At 41.8% G+C, this 24,824-nt stretch overlaps 1 protein-coding gene across 1 annotated transcript in view; it reads left to right on the top strand.

Moving 5' to 3' along the window:
* LOC133444879 (uncharacterized) overlaps window positions 1-24,824 on the top strand; it is a 61,040-nt gene that overhangs the window by 21,519 nt on the left and 14,697 nt on the right. The window contains exon 4 of the mRNA XM_061722774.1: window positions 16,806-16,976. Coding sequence (XP_061578758.1) covers window positions 16,806-16,976 — 171 coding nt within the window. The remainder of the gene's footprint in view (window positions 1-16,805; window positions 16,977-24,824) is intronic.

Below are 24,824 nucleotides of genomic sequence, written 5' to 3'. Positions count from 1 at the left end.
GGACTGTGTAGTCTTCGATAGTCTCCCGTTGCAATTCTGAATTGTTTTTCAGATTCCTGCCAATGGTTGGCTATAACATAATCAAACACCAAAGTGCATTCACAGAAAAGTACCTGAGCCATTATCAGAGACATATGAAATTCTGACAAACATTTACTAACTTAATAAACAAGTTGTGTTCATTCACACATTCATCTTTTTTATTATTCATACACTGGGACACTATGTAGAACTGCAGAACGGTGCATGTTCGTCTAGGCCAGGGGTCGGCAACCCAAAATGTTGAAAGAGCCATATTGGACCAAAAACACAAAAAACAAATATGTCTGGAGCCGCAAAGAATGAAAAGTCTTGTATAAGTCTTAGAATGAAGGCAACAAATGCTGTATGTATTTATATTAGCTATAACTGGGGGAAGATCTTTTTTTTTCATGATGCACTTCAAGAAAAAAGTCGAATTGTCGAGAAAAAAGTCGAAATTTCGAGAAAAAAGTCCAAATGTCAAGATTAATGTTGAAGTACAATCTTGAGAAAAAAGTCGAAATGTCGAGAAAAAAGTCGAAATGTTCAGAAAAAAGTCGAGGAATGTCGAGGAAATAGTCAAAATTTCGTGAAAAAAGTCGAAATGTTGAGAAAAAAGTCAAATGTCGAGAAAAAAGTCAAAATTTCGAGAAAAAAGTCGAAATGTCGAGATTAAAAAGGAAAGGAAAAAGAAAGACAAAAAGAGAAAAAAAGGAAAAAAGAAGAAAAAAGAAAAAAAGAAAAAAAAGAAGAAAAAAAAGAAAAAAAAGGTCAAACATTTTTGAAATAGCTCCAGGGAGCCACTAGGGCGGCGCTAAAGAGCCACATGCGGCTCTAGAGCCGCGGGTTGCCGACCCCTGGTCTAGGCTATCAACATGGCAAAATAGCTCAAAATAGTCTCTCTCGTTCACATCAATGGAAAAAGCATAGTTTTTACCTGCCTTGTATCAAAATTTAAATCACTGGATTTAAAAAAAAACTACTTTATATTAGAAAAAAGGAACACTTAGGGATGCATTGCACACAGTGTAGTAAGGGTGCAGCGTATTTTTTTATCCTCAAACTGGCAGAAATCCGATCCATGCTGCCAAAACGTTGGCTCGGCAGCAGGCTACCGCAAAAGCATTTTATTTGTTAATATTATAATGGTTAAGCGGTGTGCTTGGGTCACTTGTAAAAGTGACACCCACTACCCAGAGAGAATCAAAGGAATACATGTTATCCAAAAACCAATGGTAAATTATGAAAAATGTCTGCTTTGGATAAAGCTATGTGGACGGCCACCCTTCCACCAAGCTGGAATTAGCTCTCGTTTTTCGCTGTAAACCAAATTTTTTAAACTCACTACACGGTACCTTAAGTGTTCCTTTTTATTTATATCTAGTTGCTGTTGATTTTCTGTGGTACATTAATTTGAAAATAAAGTAATGTAAAACCCTGTTTTTACAATGGGAGTGGACGGAGAGATGACAGTTTTGTCCGACCTAGCAACAGGGTTGACATGGGGTCAATTGAGTGGCTAAACGTTATCTTCAAGTTAAACCACATTGGGGGATAAGACGTCACATGACGATCCTATGTCATGCAAGGTTTAACATGGGGTTAATTTCTAAATCTCACCTAAGCTAGTGATAGTTGACAGTACCGTGACCCCAGAAGCTCAAACCTCAAACCAGTAATAGGGGATTTCCTAGAAAAGTCTTTTTTCACACAGCACTGGTTTTAAAATGTATGCTCTGTACATCAAAGTTAAGAACATTCAAAAGTTAAGCAATATGCCATGTGGACTCTTTCGCTTACTTACTTTCATAATCACCTGTACTTAGACCTCAAACTGGGTAACAGCACAGTCACCTCCCAGCTAGAAGGTTCTTGTTCAAAACTTTGCATGTTGTCTTTTCTTTCTTTCCTCTGTAAGTTTTTCTGGGCAATCAGGCTTCCTGCCACAGTCCCAAAACATGCATGTTAGGCTATATCAACACAGACTCACACGGCAGTCTCTTGTGATAGACTGGTGACCCCGCCAGGATGTGCCCCTGCCCTTCACCCACAGGATAGGCTCCAGCAGACCTCAGTGTCTCCAGATAGAAGTGGATATAGATAATGGATGACTGATTTCAAATTAGAATGAAAAGCACTCAGTTTCACTGTACTGTTAATAGGCTGTTGGATGCTTTGCATGGTCAGACTGCTTCATTCTTTATTTTTTTTTAACTTAATTTAAATTGATGGTAAGAGAATGTATGTTTCTGCTTTTAATGAAAACATAAAAAATAAACATCCAAGCAGAAAAAAAAACTTTTTAGTACCCCCCCAAAAAAAATAAAAAAATAAGGTTTGGGATATTAGGATTTTTTCTCAGATAACAGACTTACAATCACTACATTTTTGTTTGAAATAAGAGTGAAACTGATGTTTATTGGGAAGGACCCATAGAGGCAATACAGCAGGTTTGTAGCCCTTCAGGAGTTTAATCCGGTCATGACCAGGAACAGACCTACAGCATTTTCCTCCCTGCTGTGTAGATGGGCAGCTTACTGGCAGACACTGAGATGAGTGAGTGGAAGGAAGTGGTGGAGCGCTCTCTGCATCCGAGGGGGAGGTGAGAGAGAGCCTGTGATAGCACCTCCCCGCTCACTGATCTCAAGCACCTCTAAATAAGTTTCTTCTGAAGCACTGTGGCACACATGAGCACATCAACCAAATTGACTTTAGTGATGTGAATTATGAAGATACTGATATCATGCATAAAGTTATTTACCCCTCAGAAGAATTCAAATAAGTCCTTCAGATGGTGATACGGGGAACTAATATGAATGCAAATAGGATTAGGCTCATGCATTAGTGTCTGATAAACAATTTACAGGCCTGAATGTTCACTGGGGATCCGCTGCCTGCTGCATGGGGAATGAGGCAGGGAGGGGGAGACTCAGCACCTTATCAAAGTTAACCCTCCATCTTCCACTGATGTTAGCCTTCACCATACTGCTATTGCTGCTGCAGGCACAGTGAAATAATAAAGAATACACTGAAAGCAGTTGATTATTGGAGAGGTCGTCACACACGCCCCATGAGTCTGTATTTAAAACGTTTAAATCATTTCTAATCTGTGCCGAGGGGGGAATTCAGACTGAGAATTCAGCCCGACATAATAAAATAAATAGAACAGACTGTGAATCGATGCAAAGCCATGCGACTCATCATCACTTGTGAATTTTGCAGCCACCCTGCAGGATAATTACTCATAAATATTGTGGTTACTGTTTATACCACACATCTGCAGTGGCGACAGTTGCAGTTTCCATCACTCTGATTGAAACAGTGATAAGAAGTGCACAGGCTGACAGGTGGCGTGTAAGACAGGCTGCAGTGTGAGTTGCAAGCAAACTGGAGATATTGTGGTCATGTTAGCCCTTTTTGTTATTCCACTTTGTTAGTCTAAGCATCTGTTCTCTGTGGCTAAAGTTCTCCGAGTCTTTGCCCTGGTAGTGGTTTAAGTCCTCAGAATGATGGCCTGTTTAACCACATAATCTCTTATAATTACTCCACCTTTCCTGTTAATTATATTTTTATTACTATTTACTATTACTATATTTACTATTAAATAAAGGGTCAAAAGTGTCTTTAGAAATATGCATTTTGACAAAAACATTAACCAGCCAGTGTGTAGGGTCATGTTGTCAGATTTGCTGTCTGTTAGATGGATTTCTTTCTTTTTACACTGATGTTCATTCTAGTGTTTCTGCGCAGTTTATTATTGATGATTTATCTGAAGCTCTACCAAAAATACAGTCTCTTTCTTTTCGTGCTGTTTGTCCAACAGATGAAACCTGTAACTTGGTCTGCCTCGGAAACAGTGCTCACAGCTAGTTTAACAAGGGCAGCTGCATAAACTCGTGAAAAAAAAGTCAGATGGGAAACCATTTGATTCTACTTGTTTTTGTAAGCCATTCAGGTTTTGAGTGAATAAGCACATCACAATCCCAGGTTAGACAATAGGCCCAGCCCCTCTACCCACCTCCACCCTCCTTAACTCACCTGCAGAATTACCTACCTGTCATAAAATATTCTGTTGGAGACTAGATCAAGCAGCACACTTATGTCAAAAAAAAAGCCTCAGAGGATATGAGACTATAAATGGTGAATTCTCACGGTATGTTACAAAACACTGTAGGCTATAGTGTACTGTGAAACACTAGTTTTTCACCAGGGTGCTTTGCCTGCCAAGCTACGTTTTCATGATAAAGGCGCAATGCGTAAGATTCTAGGATGATTTATCTCACAATATCCTAAAAACAGTAAAAGAAAGAGAAGACATGGGTGCAGTCATGTCAGTAAAATGACAAGTTAGATGTGTTGCAAAAACGACGGAAATAATACTTGGGTACGGTGTCATTTTCTGTACATTCTTCAGTTTCTGCTGAGATATCTATGGAGTTAGAATAAATAACGTGCTTTGGTCCTTCCGGTCTTGTAATACTAATCTTTGCCATGTGCGGCGGTAGTGAGTAACATGGAAGCCTCATGACAACATGATGACACAAAGAAGTTGCACGGTTTGTGGGCGTACTTGAACTTGTTGCCAGTCGAGTTGGTACTGCCCCCAAGTTACTATTTTAGGATAGGTAAAAAGACTGGAACCTGCAGAGAAAACTGTGCCTTAAACTAGAGCTGCACAGAGGTTATTGATCTTCACATTGCTGATAGTGATCAGTGGAGAAACAAAGCTTAGTCAGGTTATGCTTAGATGTTTATCACACAGTTGACTTCATTGCAGTGATTTAAAGGGGAAATGTCTTCCTTTGTAGCTTTTATTCTGGGATTCCCACAGAACAATTTTGCAAATTTCATAGTTAAAAAGAAATTCTCTGTTTGGTCAAATTGGCTCTCTAAAGAGCTTTAGACTACTTCCATAAATATCAGATTGCTGTTGTGTCCAGACTGCATGACTTGCTGTTGTGTGACTAATGGCACTTTTGCACTAGGACTTACTGAGCCCGACTCGGCTCGTCACGCCTCTACCCGCCTCTACCCGCCTCTACCCGCCTCTACCCGTTTGTCCCCGTTTGCTTTTCCACAGCCAGGGGAGAAGTGGGGGGGTTGGGGTGAAGCTGCTGTGACGTACTCGATTGCGCAACCGCTTTGTTCATGTCGGCGCTGATGAGAAATCAGCTGGAGCCACGAGCGGCTGAGAGTAAAACAGCCCGTCTACATCCCTTTTTTAAGTCTCTCCTCAGCCACCAGGTTTATGAACATCTGCACCTCAGAGTTGGATCACCAAACAGACGTTTTGCGCTTTATAATAAAATTGCTGCGAGCCGTGGGTTGCTCTCGCGCTGACTCCCGCTTCCTGATTCAAACGTTTGACGGCCCTGTCCCCCGACCAATCAGGGGCCTGTAGTTTGATGACGGCCCCGCACCCCGACCAATCGGTGGCGAGGAGGGTGGTGACCTCAGAAATAGTCCCGGCTCAGCCCGGATAGAACCTCGCTCGAATGGTTACAGAAATAGTATCGGCTTGGAGCGGCTCTACCCGTCTCAGCCCTAGTGCAAAAGGGCAAGACGGGGCTGTGGCGGGTAGAACCGAGGTGAAGCGGGACTAGTGCAAAAGGGCCATAACAGTCTTGAAGTCAATATGGTGTTCACACTGATTAGTGATTGGGAGTCACACACCATTACCAGGGATGGACTTGAACAAGTGGCCTTCAGGAACCTTAACAGGGCAAAAACTTTCCTGTAGTAGGAGAGGTAGTCAGGTTGGCCTTCAGGAACCAGCTGGTGAGGGGTCTCTGCTGATCAGTTCAACCTTCTCATGTGAACATAAATCACATGAACACAACTCATTTAAATCATTTGGAACCGAAACATGTTGATGCGAGAAAAAACGATAGCTGGGCCAACGAGTTGTTCAGGCCTGGTTGGCGTATTCCACCAATGAAAATGTCCACTGGGGAATTTTATTTTAAATCTTAATCACTACCTTCTCCTCTTTCTTTGTTTATTCTTTTGCTACATTCTTCATTTTTGCCACACACTACATTACTATCATGTGGTCAGCTGTAGTGTTTGTTCGGTCAATGGTTCTTGTGTGGGGCTACAGTGTAATTGAGACACGCCAGCTGAAGGGGCTGGTGAGGAAGTCAGCGCTGTTAGAGGTTCCTGTCTGGCAGGTTTACCCTGGACGTCGCTAATGGAAACACACCTAGAAACAGCAAGGATGGCTGAAGCTCTGGGGAAGAGAAGTTTGTTACCACAACAACCATCTGTCACAAGAAAAAACACCTAGTTCAGAAGTGAAAAAAAGAGCAGATGAAAACAGAGCTAAAACCAGGGTAAATATCGACAAGGCTTTCTGCTGTTGGAGAGAGTTTATGGACTGCAAAGGAATTCAATCTGATTGACTGTGGAACATTTCTTTTTGTACTGATGTTGGTTTCATTAAACATTTTGATAGAATAGAAAAGGATAGAATAGAGTTTTATTACCATTTGCACAGGCACTAGACAGTACAGGTACAATGGAATTCTTGTACGTTAAATGTCTGGTAAAGGTAATTTAAGAGGTAGATGAGAAACGTATTGCACATTTTACAACCTATTGCACATTTTACTTTTGCTTTTGTAAGTATTGCACGTTGTGAGGGGGTGGTTGTATTACATGTGTGTGTGGGAGGGGACAGATAGTGTCAGTGGCGGGCGAGATGTTTCCATCCCTCCTTGATGTCCTGTGCCACCAGCCTGACAGTGGCTGGGAAGAAGCTTCTGTGAAAGCCTTATAGGGTCTGACGCTCAGGTTATAGCTTGACTCCCCCCATTTGAACAGGGTGTGTGCTGGTGTTTGTCCTTGAGGATACACTGTGTTTTCCTCGTACAGCCCTGGGGGTATGGAGTCCATGGAGGGTAAGTCAGATCCAATGACTGTCTCTGGAGTCTTGATGACCCGTTTTCCTCTCCGCCAGAGTGATGTTTCCGTACCATACTGTGATACCCCTGGTGAGGATGCTTTCTGTGCCCTCTGTAGACTCAAGTGAGGGTCTGGAGTAAATATCACGGTCAGAGCTGTCTTTTCCGAGTGTCAACTGAATGAAACCTCACCTATGCTTCTGATTGCAGATTAACAGCACATGGATACTCAACTTCTGCGCTCTTCTACTCTGTTGCCAGATCTTCAGCTAACTAAGCCTGTTTGTATCCCGCTCTGATTGTCTTGTGACTTGCCTGATTCCAGTGATGCAGTCCTGTTTCTCCTGACCTCGTCTTTTGTTTAGCCTCTCTGGATTTATCTGCTTGGCCTTCATTGGATTTGTCTGCTTGGCCTTCATTGGATTTTCAGGTTTTTGACTCCTGGACTGGCTTATTGGATTAGTCTCTGCTTCTCCCTCTCTAGTTCTGCATCCCTGGACGACTCTAGTGGTTATTGGGCACGGACATTGGATTTGGATTTCGAGTAATGGACTAGGCTCTCTGGATTATTCTGGACAGTATAGGAGGGGTTATTTGGTTTCTGAACTTGGACTGTTATCACAAATAAACTTTTATCTTCATTCTAATTCCCAAGTCGGTGTTTCCTGTGAGTCGTGTCTATTAAAAACATTCAGAGATTTGTTTTTTCTTGATTACAGATTCTGAATTTGATTTGCAATACATATGGTGTTGAATTGACAGCACAGAATGGACGAGGAAGCAATGTGTGTTTTCTCATTTCTTACGCAATAGTAGACCAACTCATCTATACTGCCCCTTGTTTATATTAGTTTTCTTGGTCCAATTTTTAATCTTTGGATTATGCCACTATACTGTGACATGACTGTCGCAAGGAACGGTCACATCCAGGCCAGCTGACAGTCTTGCCGGGGCCCCGGACAAAATAATCTAAGATGGGCCCCCCTGCGCCCGGATCTCCTCTTCTCCCTCTTCCTCTCCTCTCCCTCTGCTCTTCAGGTTTGTATACAAGCTAATGGACGTTAACATTAGAGCTAGCCAGTTAGGTTAAGTTACAAGGTTGGTAAACGTTGGCTGCACTGTTTCTTACCTTGCTCTACGCTGACTTTATTAATTCCAGCTTCACCGTCACCACCCTTTTTAAAATATTTGTGTAGAGAATCTATGAGGCCTCTATTTTCTTCTTCTCTTCTTCTCTTCTTCTCTTTTCTCTTCTTTTCTGAGCACCGCACTTGTGCTGACCGGACATTTTGACCTTTCTAATGGTTGAATTAAATGATAACATCAAATTTTGATCAGCGGCCAAACCATTTTTGTGTTGGGGTTTCTTGACCACAAGGACAATTAGGAAGAAAATAAATAACAAGCTTTTATTTAACTCCAATACTACATATTCTTTCCACAAATAGGCATATTTTGAAACATTTTGAAAAATGATTCCATAATTTAATGAGAATATTTTTTTTTTTTTTTCAGTTCTGGGTAGTTCAGTATGGTTAGCTGATGTACCAAAAATATGACTATCAAGCCTCATTGCTGACTCTTCACAGCATCCAGTATTGGGATTCTTACAATTCTTGTTTTGTATGCAGGGTAATAAACTATGATGTAAACTAATGATGTGACCTACTGTACACATAGAGTTTCTTATGTACTGTATTTTTATCGTCTTTCCAAGACTACTTTCCAAATAGTCTGGGAAGGACTGCTCTTTAATGAGAACTGTCCATCAACATGATCTTCTGTGATTCTCTATTTAAAGTAAACAACAGCCTCTTGTAATAACACCTAAACTATTTTATATTTCACGAAACAATATCTTATCTTTGTCCTCTATGCATGACAAATAGTAAGGATGAGCTGTTGGATTTGATCAGTAAGAATATTTTCCAGGAACCAATAACACAAATGGATGAAATGTTCAAGATCCCCATCCCCCAGGATCTTCATCTCTGTTTCAAAAATTGTGTTATACACTCACCAGTCCCTTTGTTAGGTACACCTGTCCAACTGCTCGTTAACGCAAATTTCTAAACCCAGCATCAGAATGGTGAAGAAAGGTGATTTAAGTGACTTTGAAGGTGTCATGGTTGTTGGTGCCAGATGGGCTGGTCTGAGTATTTCAGAAAAAGCTGATCTACCGGGATTTTCACACACAACTATCTCTAAGGTTTGCAGAGAATTGTCCGAAAAGAGAAAATATCCAGTGAGCGGCAGTTCTGTGGAAGCAAATGCCTTGTTAAGGCCGCAAGTCAGAGGAGAATGGCCAGACTGGTTCGAGCTGATAGAAAGGCAACAGTAACTCAAATAACCACTCGTTACAACCAAGGCCTGCAGAACAGCATCTCTGAACCCATAACACGTGGAACCTTGAGGCGGATGGGCTACAGAGTAGAAGACCACACCGGGTGTGACTCTTGTCAGCTAAGAACAGGAAAGGCTACAATTCGCACAGGCTCACCAAAACTGGACAACAGTAGATTGGAAAAACGTTGCCTGGTCTGATGAGTCTGATTTCTGCTGCAACATTCGGATGGTAGGGTCAGAATTTGGCGTCAACAACACGAAAGCATGGATCCATCCTGCCTTGTATCAACGGTTCAGGCTGATGGTGGTGGTGTAATGGTGTGGGGGATATTTTCCTGGCACACTTTGTTAGTACCAACTGAGCATCGTGTCAACGCCACAGCCGACCTGAGTATTGTTGCTGACCAGTGTGATTGTATGTTTTCAAAGTAATTAGACCCAAAACTCAAGCAAAGGTATAGTTCTAGAGAGCTCAGGTAACAGGCACCTGCGCGGAAACTTGCGTCCTGGCTCTAGATCATCACCGATGCTCCGTGATTGTTGTTGTTTTTAATTATTGCTGCAGGTTTCACCACATGCAGCATCTCCTGATTAAACAGCCAGATGTAACAGCACTGAACCTCTGCTGCCCTGTATGCTGGCTGCACAACCCAGCACTCAAAACTCTGGGAACCTGAGGCCTCAATGTGAGGATTCAGTCTGAAATGAGAGGCGTGTTTTAAGTGCAAAGTAGTGTCATTACTGTTTACAGTAACATTCATGTAGTCCTGAAAATAATTAGCTGAAATCAAAACGATCGGTGTGACGTGTTTTATCAGTGACAACGTGTGGTTCTGAATGTGTGTGAAGTATAATTAGCCCTCCTGGGACTGCAGTCCCCGCCACTTAAAGGACAATAATGGTTCTGCGAGATGTTAAACTACGACTGCTGGTGTCTGTTGCCGACTGAGGTGTAATTGTAGCGAACAGGCTCGGCAGCCGGCATGCTGCCTTTGCCACAGATAAAGGTGAAGGAGGCGGACATTTTGTTGAGTCGTAAACTCTCTCATATGGTAATGTGGGAGCTGTCTGAGGGACGTGAGTGAAGATTGGAAGTGATAGCTGCTGCTTTGTGTTGTGTGGAGGCTTGTTTGTCTCGGTGTTGTTCCATCATCTTTGTGCCATACAGCAGGTAGGAGAGGTTGGCTTTTTCCACTTCAGCTCCACCTCAGAGTTGCATCACGTCATGGTGAATAATGGAAGCACAATGATGTCACACTGAATATAGTCACATTGAATTAGTTTAAATATTGTTTTCAAGTCTGTTTCCCATCACAGACTTTGGTTTACACTTTTAGTTTGTGTGTAATGAAATGGAAACAAACAAGATTCAAATATGAAAACGAGGGAGGAGGTGTTCATACTGATGGGTACAAATGCATTCAGTTTTCAGATTCAGACACCCGCCAAAGTAGAACTGTGCAGACTTCTGAAAGTCCCTGTGGTGTTTGCAAACAGAGCTCTGGATCAGACTTCCAGCTCATGACTTAGGCTCACTTGACTATCAGCCCATGTTAATTTCATTCATATAGTGCCAAGTCACAAAGAAAAAAGTCATGTTGGGGCGTTTTACTGAAAGAAACCCAACAATTTAACCACGCCGTTGGCAGAACTCAAAAATGGAGAGACCTCCAGCACAACCAGACTCAGGGAGGGGGGTCATCTGCCTTTACCAGTCTGAGGTCAGAGGACAGGGAGAGAGAACGATAACCCTGGGAAGTGATTTAGTGGAAGGGAAAGTTTGTAGCCTAGTCTTAAAAGTAGAGAGGGTTTCTGTCTCCTGAATCCAAACTGAGAGGCATCTGCGCAAGAGAGGCACCGGATCACTACAGGCTCTGTCTTCCGTTCTTCAGAAAACTGCAGGAACCATGAGGAAGCCTGCAGTCTGAGAGCAAAGTGCTATGCTGGGATCATATGGAAGTATGAGGTGAAAAAGAAAAGTGTATTATTTTATTTTATTTCTCTATCCTGTTTTTTTGTCTGCATTTAGTTGAAGCCTGAACTGTTTGTACAGGGTGACAAACAGACAACGTCCCAGTTTGTTTGGCAAAATGGCCTTCAGCTCCTCTTTTATCTCTCTGATCCTTTTTGACTTTTAAGAGAAAAAGTCTCATCTCTATTTCCACAGTGTGTAAATCTGCTTCATTCTGTCAAAATGTATTATTCTTTACAAAGAATAAGTATAAAAACAAACTATTTGTTATTTCAACATGCATCTACATGCACAGGTCAAAAAAAAGAAACAGTCAAGAGAACCTAAATTTGGAGAAATAGAATCTTTTCTTCATAAAAACCCTTTTATGCATGAATTCAAATCACCTGGAGACTTTTAGGACACACAAAAATAAGGAATCATCGTAGTCCAATCTTAACAATGTTGACATCATCATCATTAACAAAGTGAACTAAAAATGAGTTTTCCTTGTGTAAATTTGAAGTCTTGGTCTCCACGGTTTCTGACAACAGCAGATGGTAAAGTAATGCTCCAGTCAAACAGACACACTCCCTGTTGACATGAACAAACTGGGATCTATTAAACGGTGGGTGCGGTTTCTCTCATATAATAAAATATTCAAGCTTCTGTCACAAATTGTTTTGATCAATAATATCAAAAATTACACTGAGATCTAACAGGACAAGTAGAGACACAAGCTCACAGTCTGAGATCATGAGCGGATGGTTGGTAATTCTCTAATACTGTTTCTGTGCCATCTAAATCCTGACCAAAATGATTTACCAAAACTTGTACAAAGAGTTAACAAAGACATTTTTAACAGTTTTATATAAAAAAAATGTACAAATATAGGAATATTGGATGTAGGTCTATAAACACTACTGGATCATTATGGGCATGCCAAGTAGTGGCATGACCATATTGCAATCGTCCAGAATGGCCCAAAGGGCAATGTTGCTAGCATTTTGCTAACAAAGCTAAAGTCGCAAAAGTCCCACTGCTCACCAGCGGGTGAACAGCATGACCCCGCTCTGATGTGGAAAAAAAAAACCCCGCCAAAAATAAAGCACGCTCGGAAAAACGTGGAAAAACATGAAAATGAAGGCGATATAATAGTATACAGAAAAGGTTTCCCTTTTTTTATTATTCCGCACATTTTTTTCGTCCGTTAATGCGGCCCGAACATGCACCCATGCATGGCATACATCGTTGGATGCGTCTCCATCGTGCCTCAATGGGCATTACTTTTCTCAGTCAAAAATATTACCGTGGCAACGCTAGATGACAAAAAGCAAAAAAAAAACGGCAAAAATTCGGACGCTTATCGCTCGGCCGAACTTTATCGTAGAGGCATAGTTCAAACGTTCAAACACTTGGCCCGATTGGCACTAAAGGACCGTACAACTTCATCATGCTTGCTTATTACGGTTTTTGCGATATTTAACTTTCAATTTAAAAAAAGATTTCCATTTTATTTTGGACGCTTGTTGCTAAGCAACGGTTTATCGTACAGACATCATTACAACATTGAAAAACCTGGGACACGTTGTACTACAACATATTTTAGTCTTATCATGCTAGCTATTAGGGTTTTTGAGATATTCCACTATGCTCATTTTGATGCTAACGGAACTTTGGACGCTTGTTGCGTTGCAACGCAATATCGTACAGACTTTGATCCAACCTTAAAAGATTCGGGTTGCTGTGGACTACAACATACTGAGGTCTCATTACGATGTCATTTCCAGCTTTTGAGATATTGAAGCCAAATTGTCCCATTCTATCTTATGGTGTGTTGTTGTTAGGGTGCGATTTGTGAAAAAAACAGAGGTGGGGATAATTTTGAGAAATATTTTTATTCAGAAAAATTACCACACAACAGCGGACCAACAGCATAGGCTATATGAAAACTTGTTTCTTGTGTAAACCTTACATAACGTAGGCGGTAGGCCTATTTTGAACATGAACTGAACCACTGCATTTGCAGAAGTATTTTCTACTAATATTGTTTTTAAATGTGCCAAATAAAAATAAATAAACAAAATTAATATTTTTTTAATTCTTTCTCTATATCAGTTTAACAGAAAACATGAGAGCTCTCCTCAGCTGGGGAGATGCTGCTGTCCACCATCCGATCAGCAATGTCAGATCTTGTTTCATCTTCTGTCGCATGTTTTTTCTGGATTTTTGGTTGTGATCCTGTAAAATATGAGGATATGCTGCTCTGGATTCTTTTAATTTTTTCATTAATTTGACTGACTGTATCTTTTATTTTGGCGGGCCAGAAGTCGGACTTTTGGAATGCAAGAAGATCCGGTTGGTTTTCAAAATAAAACTGCTTTCTGTGGTCGCGATGCCTCTGACTCGCTCCCGGTATCAAAATCACAACACAAGCAGAATGAACACGGCCTCTCTGTATTTTGGTTGTTATTACTTGTTAATAGTTACGATGTAATGGTGAAAATACTTTGGGTCGGGGGGTACATTTTGTCCCCACGAGGATAAAAATAATTCAGCAGAGGGTAGGACATGTAAACCAGAGGGGGGGGAAATCCCCACCATCCCCACCGGCAAATCGCACCCTGGTTGTTATCATGGCATCAAAAACCTATGCATTTGTATGGGGGAGCATGTGAATAAACCATCTGTTAATGCTGTCCGGACCGCAATGTGCACCCATGCATGGCATATATCGTAGGATGCGTCTCCATCGTGCCTTGATGGGCATTACTTTTCTCAGTCAAACGTGTTACCGTGTTAACGCTAGATGCCAAAAAGCAAAAAAAAAGGCGAAAATTCGGACACTTATTGCTCGGCCGAACTGTATTGTAGAGACATCGTTCCAATTTACAAACACTTGGCCCCATTGGCACTAAAGGACCACACAACCTCATCATGCTAATTATTACGATTTTTGCGATATTTAAGTTTCAATTGAAGAATGCCGGGAATTCTTTTTGTAGATTTATTTTCACTCTTCACATTGTACTGAATCCTCATTTAAATGATAAAGAGAGATGAAGAGAGTGAAACTAGGAGAAAAACAACAAATTATGTAATCAGTTAAACCAACTAGTTTTCATGAACATTAGTTACAGCTAATGTTTGGCTCCAACCCATCAGGCTTTGCCTCAGGTGAGTTTGCAGGTGGGTCTTCACCTGAAAAGATAGCTGTCTTGTGAACAGCTATTTTTCTTCCATAATTGTTCAAGACTGCTTTATCTAATTTCAAGCTGTTGCTGCCGCTGCATGGAAGGAGAAAGCTGGGGTCATTCCTTCGACGTGCTTCGCGACAGATGAAATCAGCAAAGTAATCGAATGGAGGGAAGTAACCGTTGTTTTCTTCTTTAAATCTTGAGCTGACTGTGAGCCATTTATCCTGTAGCTCGTGATAGAGTTTCTCCACAATGGGCCCAATGCCTCTGGCAGTGTCCAGGTAGATCAATCCTGTGAGGTAACCTTCTTCTCTGGCACCCTGGCGTTCCATAAGAAGATTGTCTAGGTACCTCAGCTTCCCATAATCTTTGGCTGTTATTCTTGGGAATTCATCCAGTCTGTTAAACAGAGACCTCTCCATTACCTCAGGTGCAGCGTAGCACTCTTGGAGGCGGTCCCAGGCCTTTTTCAGTGCTACATTTGGGTTCCCAACATGCATAGAGCAAATCCTTTTGATGTGCTTAACAGACTCTGAGCCGAGCCACTTTATCAGCAGATCTAACATTTCACTGGATGTGAGTCCTAAGCCTGTAGTAGCATTACTGAATGATGACTGCCACGACAGATAGTTTTCTGGTCTATCGTCGAATTGGTAGAGACTTGTACTCACTAAATCATGACGAGCCAGGTATCGTGCCAGGTGTTCCGTTTCAGGTGTCACGCTCGCTGTGGGTGGAGCGTACACAGATACGTATGATGGAGCTGTCTCCTTGAGTGGTGTTTTGCGTGGATGATGTGTCATCATGGGTTTTGTGATGTTTCTGCTGTCCCTAGCAGCTGTTGTATGCTGACCACTGTCTCTGTAGAATGTTGTGTAATGTCCATCACGTCTTTCCCTATCTCTATGAGTTCCATTGTGTGGAGTGCTGATGTGCGTTACATTTCTGAATCTAGCTTGGTTGCTGACGAATGGCTGTCGTTGTGCTGCATTGTGGCCAGATGGTCTGTTAGGAGTCTCGTCCTCTTCATGCCCTGTGTGCAACTCTGCGTTGTGCTGTGATGGAGAATCCCATGTGACATAGCTTGAGTCTGATAATGCTGTCTGAGGTGGTGTTGCATGGACAGACGCCCGAGTCGGTGGTGCATGAAGCTCAGCTTGGTTCTGAACATATGCGTCAGTGCGTGCTGCAATTTGGTTTTGGAAATCATCTTGAGATGGATCGATTTCAATCGAGCCTTCCAGGTCTACCTCTTCAGCTGCTTCTAAAGCCTCAGCCTGGGCGATAGCTGCAGCTGCCTCTCTTTGAAGTGCGAGTGCACTCAGTTCAGCTTCCGACTTTGCTTTTCCTAATTGTACCTCTGCTTCCTTTTCTGCCTTTTCTACTTTGAGCTTCGCTTCCATGTTTGCAAATGAAGCTCGTGCTTTCGCTGCTTCGGCTTTAGCCCGTGCCTTTACTGCTGCGCTCGATTCTGAGGAGAGAGAGCTCTTCGATGTTCTTGTATGCGCAGATGCATTATTAGCCCTTGATTCCATTTTTCTTTTGATTTCCTACTTGCTTCTATGGATGTTGAAACTTCAGCTGAATTACGCTTTTTCACTGTAGGCTACTGACCTCGCTGAGGTGTGTTAACGTCAACTAGACAGTCAGCTAAACTCTCTTATATTCATGGACATGAAGAATGCCGGGAATTATTTTTTGTAGATTTATTTTCACTCTTCACGTTGTACTGAATCCTCATTTAAAGGATAAAGAGAAATGAAGAGAGTGAAACTGGGAGAAAAACAACAAATAATGTAATCAGTTAAACCACCTAGTAGTTACAGCTATATAAATCTAACTAACATTTCCATGGACCAAAAATAGCATCCATATTATCCATCAATTCTACGTTATTTTTAGTCTTCTAACTTCGTTTTTATAACATAAATATCAACATTCGAAAGACTTATAAGTTCACTTAGTTAAAACAAATATGAAATATACATACAATACATATACATATACAAGCGATGCCTCTGCTGGGGAATCAACAGGTAAGAAAAAGTGTTTTTCTCTGGTAAAAATGAGTGTCTGCACTGTTAACCAGCCTGCTTTTACAAAGAGTTGCCATGGCAATCCTAGCACGGTGCCAATTTTAACTGCTGCTTCCTGTTTAACTCGGAAAACAAACGCCAAAATAAGAGTCTGCAGGAAACCGAAAGACCGCCAAAATAAAAGCACAGAAGTTACAAATAGATGCCTGAAGGGCAAAAAAATATGATTTAGGACCTTGTTGAAAATATGTGGCTATATATATATATATATATATACACATATACATTGTCAATTGTCATTGTACTGCACTGCACCACTGCACAGACACGCTGCCGTGTTTCTTACTTTCAGTCCCGTCGGCCAGCAGCAACTCTCCAGAGATCAGAGAGACCTCCAGCCCTGGTGATCCCTGCCGCCATCAGCATCACCACTCTGGGCAGCAGCGCTGACGGAGGAGACATGAACTGCTGTGACCTCCTGTCTCCAAGGAGTGACTCTTTCTCATTGACCGTTTCCAGGAGGGTGAGTGGACATGTAATCTGTAAGCATTTCTTATTCCATCTGGTCGTGCTACAGATGTTTTGCCTTAGACAATAGGATGTAATTTTTTGTCCCTTAAGAGGACCTTCGTGGTGCTATAGTCCGAAGTTTTGTAAACCCAAAGTATTTCTAAGATGGAACGTTACACTTTTAATGTTTTTCACATTAATTAATTACATGACCACAATAAAATTGTAAAGATATTTTTACAGAATGCTGCTGTTAAATCAAAGTTGCTAAAACATAATTAATAAACACCACAGATACAATAGGCTCCTCGCACCTTAAGTGCTCGGGCCCTAAAAATCAAACAAATTCTAGTGGATTTGAAATTAGAATAATTTATGCAAAGAAATTTAAATTGTAGCTTTTAATTCTTTTTTCTTTTGCTTCTGCAGTGTCAGAAAGCAAAATTCTCAAATATATGCATTATCTGAAAGTATTGTTCTGAAAAGCTGACCAATTGAATATTTAGGATTGCTTCAGTATTACTGTAAAAAAAAATGTAACTAAATCCAGAAGAAACAAGTTTATGATACGGGCTTACAATGAAAATTACGTTTAAAGTGGCCCAAAGAAATTTAGATAAGTTGTAGCTCAGAGGGTCTCCCTGCCGTCAAGGACGTTAGGCTATTGTATGACATTGTAAAAGACTTCCTCTTGTTTTCTTGCTCAGTCACTTTCTGGATTTCTTTTCCGTCATGATTTTTAAATTCTGCCATGATGTAGATCTGTGATCTAATTTAATCAGCTGTCAAGTGATGGTCAGCTACAACATGATTGGGACTGAAGTCCAGTTACTTTAGGTGGTTTTTGCTAACAGTGATAATATTTTGCGTTTACTTGTGACACTCCACTGCTCTAAAACACAGAAAATAGTTTTTTTGTCACAATTTATCTGCTCTTACATAAGATTTTCTAAGAGCGGGTGATGGAATAAAATGGAACAAGGGTATGTCCAAAATCACCGTCTACTTCACTACATAGTGCTCAACTCCCAAGTTCCCATGTAGGTGAGTCCTAAGTTGAGTACTTGTTTTTGAATTGTGCTATAGAAATTAACTTGAAATAAACTAAGTAGAGGTCAATAACCTGAGCTCACTAGCAGAATGAACTTTCGGACAAGACTAGTGCGATTGTTATCATTGCTGTTTATTCCATTGCTGTTGTCGCTCAGATAAAACAAATCACTGACGGCTAACGGAGTGACCACTGGTTGTATAAAACCTTTCATGATGCACTGTGGGATACACTGAATACATTATATTGGAAATAACAGTTCTCGCTACATATTTGAACAAGACTAAAACAGTAAACATGCTATGTAGTGAGCTATTAAGAATGAGTCCCACACCAGATCCTTTCAAGACCCCTTGTCATGATCTGTTGATGCTCATGAAGCAAATAAAACTATTTTTACAAATACTGATGCATATAAGAGCAAAGACAGTAGCTAAGAATAAAATGGGAGCGTCTGAAATCTCAAGGTTTTTTAAAGGCTGAGTTATGAAGGATTTATTCTTTCATAGCACACAGGTTCTGGCAGGTTTTAGTGTCATGTTTTTAATCTGAGACTTTAATGGCTCATATTAACAGTTCAGGTAAAACGTCCTCTGTGGACACAGAGGTGCAGGCAACCAGGTTTTGTTTGTCTTGTGTGATTAAACCCCAGCATCCCCCTTCCATGTTGTGAGCAAACATGCGTTGCTTTCATGATTTGTTTGAAAACCGCAGTGCCTCCTCCTTCCAGTCCGATTTCATCCTGCTGGGAATCAGTTACGCTCCTCTGAAAAGCTCAAAACAATGTGTTGAAATGAACTTCTGAACTGAACAACAGCGATTCAACAGCGGGCCCTTCTTAACAAAACACTCCTGTTCCTTGGCAGAGCTATCTACTTTCATCAGCGCACACAGAGGCTGTCTCTATGGAGGGGTCACCGGGGGCAACAAGGAGTCCGCCAAATGAGGCTGTAGCGTAATCATAATCCCCTTGACCCCCGGTGGCCTCCGTGAGTCTTTGACAACGGGGGCCACGCTGCAGAACAGAAGACGCCGCCTGCTCCAGAATGGCTTTTTCATCTCAAACAATCAGGCGGCAGCAGCAATAAATGAGAGGGCAGATTACATAAGGCCAGGATCCGTGCCCACAGATAAGTGCTTCTTCTCCAAAATGCCTCAGACGCTGCAGTCTGGTGGTTATTAATCCTCCTCTTGCTGCATGCCCCATCTCAATGCATCCATTGGCAAAACATGATTGTTGGGAAATCTCAATTAATATGTTAATGTGCGGAGATATTTAATCAATGGGAACACCAGAGCAGGTCTAAGAGTTTCTGTTATTGTACTGCTACTTCTGTTTTAACTCATTCCTCATAGTCCACCTCCACTTTTCAACAGGTTTGAGCTCAGTAGGAGGCTTCACAGTAAGGATAAAGAGAGGGTGAACATGCTTAGGCCCCATTTACACGGAGCAAAAACGGAGGCGTTTTCATGCGTTTTGGCCGTTCGTTTAAACGAAAACTCAGCTCAAAGCCCCCAAAAACGATAATTTCTGAAAACTCCGGCCAAAGTAGAGATTTTCAAAAACTCAGTTTTCACGTTTGCGTCTAAACAGAGGAAAACGGAGGAAAACGGAGGAAAACAGAGGAAAACAGAGATTTAAGCTTCAGAACGTCACATTATGCACCAGAAACTCACAGCGTCATGTGTGCGACCTGTGTTTGCAATTAGTTTGGCCACGTCAATATTTTCTTGTATTTTACCTGTTTTATATTCTAAAGTCACACTTAAAAGTAACTCCACTTCTCTGTCACTCCAAACGAAAGACTCTCGTTCCGTCTTGGAAGTAAAGCCTGAATTATGGTCCCGCGTTAAATCGACGCAGAGCCTACGGCGTAGGGTACGCGGCGATGCGCGCCGTGCGGCGATGCGCGCCGTACGGTGTGCGTCGCCGCGTACCCTACGCCGTAGGCTCTGTGTTGGTGTAACGCGGAACCATAAATCAGCCTTAACTGGAAGTTACACGTGTCATTTGTTGATGTTTTTTCCAGGATTCTGATTGGCTGGCATGACGTTAACAGCGTTTTCATGCGGGTCCGTGTAAACGAGGATATTTTTGAAAACGTAGAGGGGAAAATATCCGTTTTTTGTAAATACCCGGCTACGTGTAAACGTGGCCTTAAAATGTGCAGAGTAAAAACTCAAAGAGTTGAGTTGAGTTGACATTACTCTCAGAGAAGAGTTACAGTCTGGTGTTAATACAAGCATGGATCTTTGTGGTAAGTATCCTTTTACTTTTGATAAAATCCTTAAATGATAAAAACTGTTTTCTATGACTGAGCTGACTTGGCGATCAAATTTTAGCCTTTCATCAAATATCACAGAAGACTTAATGTTGGGTGTAAGGAAACCAAGAAAGCCAGAAGGAAAGTCTGCTGGACCACATCCAAACATTATGATTTCAGTCTTGTTTTCATTCAGATCCAGAAAGTTTGAGGTCATCCCGGATTCAACGTCAGCTAGACAATCAAGCAATGTCTGTATAGAGTCACTGGATTTTGATGTCAGTGGCAAATAAAACTGCATGTCATCAGCATGGCAACGAAAAGAGATGTTATGTTTCTTGAAAATTGACCCTAGTGGCAGCACATACAGCAGGAAAAGAACTGGTCCAAGGATGGAGCCTTGAGGGACCCCAGAGGTGAGAGGGGCTGAGGATGAGGTGAATTCACCCAACTGCACAGTGAAACTTCGATCATAGGACTGGAACCATGAGAGAGCAGTGCCTGTAATGCCCACCCACTGATCCAGTCGTGCTAAAAGGACCCCGTGATCCACCGTGTCAAAAGCAGCAGTCAAATCTAGGAGCACTGGGATAGCAGGATTTCCTGAGTCAATAGTGACCGTTAAGTCATTACTCTCTCTGTGCTATGGAAAGTTTTAAATCCAGACTGTAACTTTTCATAGATGTCATTGGCCACTAGGAATGATTGGATCTGAATGAAAAACACTTTTTCTAAAACTTTAGACAAAAAGGGCAGTTTAGAGATAGGCCTGAAGTTAGATAGCAAAGAAAGATCACAGATTAGCGCCGGCTGCAGTTATAGGGACGTATTACGCCTCTCACACATGCAGAACGTACGCACCCGTTGGCGTCGGGTTGGTGCGTTCGGGTACTTTTCTTTGACCGACTCGGGAAGATGGGAGCCGACTTTCAGTCCGACTGCTATTCTGCCAATGGCCGGCTTTCGGGTTGTTTTGTCCGAGCCCTTAGAAACATGGAGCTTATCTTCTTTTCACTTTTTCTCAGCATGCCAACATGAGCGCCTGAGAGGGAGTGGTTAAGACACGGTTCTGAGAGTACTTCTGTGCGATTTGTCCTAAAAGGAGCAACAAAATCAAGGATGTCCGCACATGTAGAATTTAAATTATACTTTGAGATCATTGTCAGATTTAGTTTTCTTCTAAAAAATATTTGCAAAGAGCAATTAAAATGATTTTTTTTTGTGTTGATGTCAATGTTGTGTCTTATGTTCAGTTTAATTTTGTGAAACTGAAACAACAACGACAACAAAAGGCACCTAAAAAGGTTAATTCAGCAAAAACTGAGAATGTTAGCAGATAAAGTTGGTTCACCAACTCTGTTCTCTTTAATGATCCATCGCTTCCTTCCTTCCCCTTTTAGTCTTCAACCCTTCAGATTTCTCCTCCCTCTCCTCTTCCTGTGGTCTCCTTTAAGCGGTCGTTCACTCGGCAGGGTTTCACCACTCGCTAGTCTGGTGAAGCGTTTTGCAAACGCCATCAATTAGGATGGGCATTGGGCATACAAAAGAGCCGCTCCTGAATGGTGATGAGAGGTGGGAGTCTGTCAGAGCATCTGAGGGGTGAGGAAGGGGTGAGGAGGAGGAGGAGGAGGAGGAGGAGGAGGAGGAGGAGGAGGAAAAGTCAGCCGGCTGTGTTTTGACAGGATGAATAGACAGAGGCGTGGAAGCGACTGGAAAAGCCTTTTGTTATGCCAACGGACGCCTGCTTTGTTTGGGGGAAGAAACTGAAGCTCATTCACATTTCCTGGAACTGAGCGAGTTGATTTTATTATCATGTTGATTCCTCTGAAGGGAGGCGGATGAAGATGAGGAGGGAGAGGTCACCGTTCAGATTTCACATGATGAGGTCTTGTCAGCTCACCACACACTTTTACCTTTTTTTCCTCTCCAAGTTTTGATATTAGTTAAAGTGTTGACATCACCTAGATTTCCACTGTCCAGTTAATGACAAAGCCCCCCCTCACGCCTCCTGCAGGAGGAGGCTGCAGGGAAACTTCTTCATTTGGTTAGTCGGCTCCAGTGTGTAAAAAACCTGCTTTTTTGCACGTAAACTGGGATGTTTATGAGTCTGACTTTATGTTTCAGCCTCAATATTTTCAAACTTCACTTGCATTTTCTCTGCAGATGCAAAATATTCTTGTTTCTTAGTGTAACCTTTTACATCCTTAATTCTCTAAAAACGAGCAGTGACATTAGCAGCTTTGCTAATACAGTTTCATAAATTCCAAGATTTTCATGCAAAAAAAAAGGAAAAAAAACTGCTTCTGTGCATTCCTCATTTCTGTTCCCTTAAATTCACCTCCACCATGAGTCACAATCGTTTTGTGAGAAATTTCACTGAGTGTGTGTTGGCTCACTAATGAGGGAGATGAAGACCAGCCTCCTCCTCCTCCCCCGGGACGGCTTCAACAGCGACACACCAACACAGTTAACGTCCATCATAACACCAGGACGTCGTCCCGCTGTGCAGGGAGGAGATGAGTATTTCCTCCTTTATTACCCACAATCCTCAAAGTGTCTTTTTACCATGAAGCCGTTTTACTGAGACATTCAAGCTTTACATAATCACCAGGGAATTTCAGCCTGTCCAGCTCAGAGAACACAGAAGACTGTCTGAGCACTCAAAGTCCTCACGGCAGCATTGTGGAGTCAGACTGGATCAAATGAAGAGCTCAACGCACACTGAGATCAAATCACACACAACTGACATATTGTTCAAAATATGCCTTAAAAACAGCAGCATGTCCATCTAAAACCAAATTCAAAATAACTCTAACAAAAAAATGCACACCAGTCTGAAACCAGTCTGAAATCTGGTGTCAAGAACCAGGTTCATGCCAAACGTAAAACCAGTCCAAACCAATCCAAAATGAGCCTGAAACCAAATTTAAACCCCATCTAAAACATATTCTTAAAAGCAGTCTCAATCCAAAGTTGAAACCGATTTAAAATCATCAAATACTAGTCTTTATCCCATCCCAGTATTTAGGTAAAAAATGTAGGTGAATTCACACAGAATCCACGGAAGTTACAGCTTCCTGCCTGCTGTGTGACGTTGGTTTTCAGATGTGGTTATTTGTGTGTTAGAAGGTAACTGCTGCTGCCAAACACTTTGATTTATTCCATGACTGGTTGGGCCTTGGTGCAGCTCTACTTCTTTGTTGCTCACTGAGTTGTTAGAATGGCCAGTTATGAATGCTGAGTTTGGAAACAGCTGGTTGGCAGGTGCTGGAGCAGGTTAGCCCTCCCTCATGTCCTGGTGTCACTGACATTTCCTGATGGCAGGGGAGCACTTTGCATAAAAGCTCTGCTGTTGTGTGAGAAGTTTATTTTCATAGTACAATTCAACAACAAGGTGATTCATTTATGTTACATTCAAACATAAATAAAGTGCATGATTTAAAAATTAAACAAAAAAGAAAGAAAGAACAATAGATTCAATCAGATAACATTTTCTAAATTTGTCTTCTTTCTTAAGTTTTCTTAAAAGTAAAAGTGCAGATTTAGAGCTTTATTCAAATGCAGCTGAGAACAGGTGTGTCTTCAACCTGGACTTAAAGGGGACCTATTATGGCATCTAATACCTATTTTAAACAGGCCTTGAATGTCTTAAAAACAGAAATTCAGAAATTCATGTTAAAGGGGACCTATTATGAAAAACACATTTTTTTTTGCTTTAACATATATAAAGTGGTCTCCCCTCAGCCTGCCAACTCAGAGAAGGAGGAAAGCAACCAAATTCTGCAGTGTCTGTACAGCCGCCCGGATGAGCCATCCAGTGTGGTGTGGCTTCTACGAGCCGTTCAGATTCTGCTCCCGTCGTTACGTAACGACAGGAGCGATGCGTGAAACCACGGCCACAACTAACTCTGGCCGGAACAACAACAACAACTCCGCCGGCTGGAGCTTCCGCCATTTTTTCGTAGTGGTGTATCGCGTCATTCAGGCAGCCAATCAGCACAGAGCCTCATTATCATAGCCCCGCCCACTCAGAATCCTGCATAGATAATGAGGTTAGAGAATGGGAAGATAAAGACATGGTTCAGAGACTGAATTTCTAATTTATTTAGCAAAAACAATCAAAAGCTTGTTTTTAAGACATTCAAGGCCTGTTTAAAAACGTGTTTTTCATAATAGGTCCCCTTTAAATAAACTGAGTGTTTCAGCTGATCTGAGGCTTTCTGGGAGTTTGTTCCAGACATGTGGAGCATAGAAGCTGAACGCAGCTTTTCTATGTCTGGTTCTGACTCTGGGAACTGATAAAATACCAGATCCAAATGACCTGAGGGGTCTGGAAGGTTCGTACCAGGTCAGGAGGTCCCTGGTGTATTTTGGTCCTGGACCATTCAGATCTTTATAGACCAACATCAGAACTTTAAAGTCTGTCCTCGGACGGACAGGCAGCCAATGTAAAGACCTTAGAGCTGGACTGATGTGGTCCACTTTTTTGGTCTTAATGAGGACCCTAGCAGCAGAGTTCTGGATGAGCTGCAGTTGTCTAACTGAC

The sequence above is a fragment of the Cololabis saira genome, chromosome 5 (genome assembly GCF_033807715.1).
Source record: "Cololabis saira isolate AMF1-May2022 chromosome 5, fColSai1.1, whole genome shotgun sequence".
Lineage (NCBI taxonomy): Eukaryota > Metazoa > Chordata > Actinopteri > Beloniformes > Belonidae > Cololabis > Cololabis saira.
This window is presented reverse-complemented; position numbering and strand designations above follow the sequence as displayed.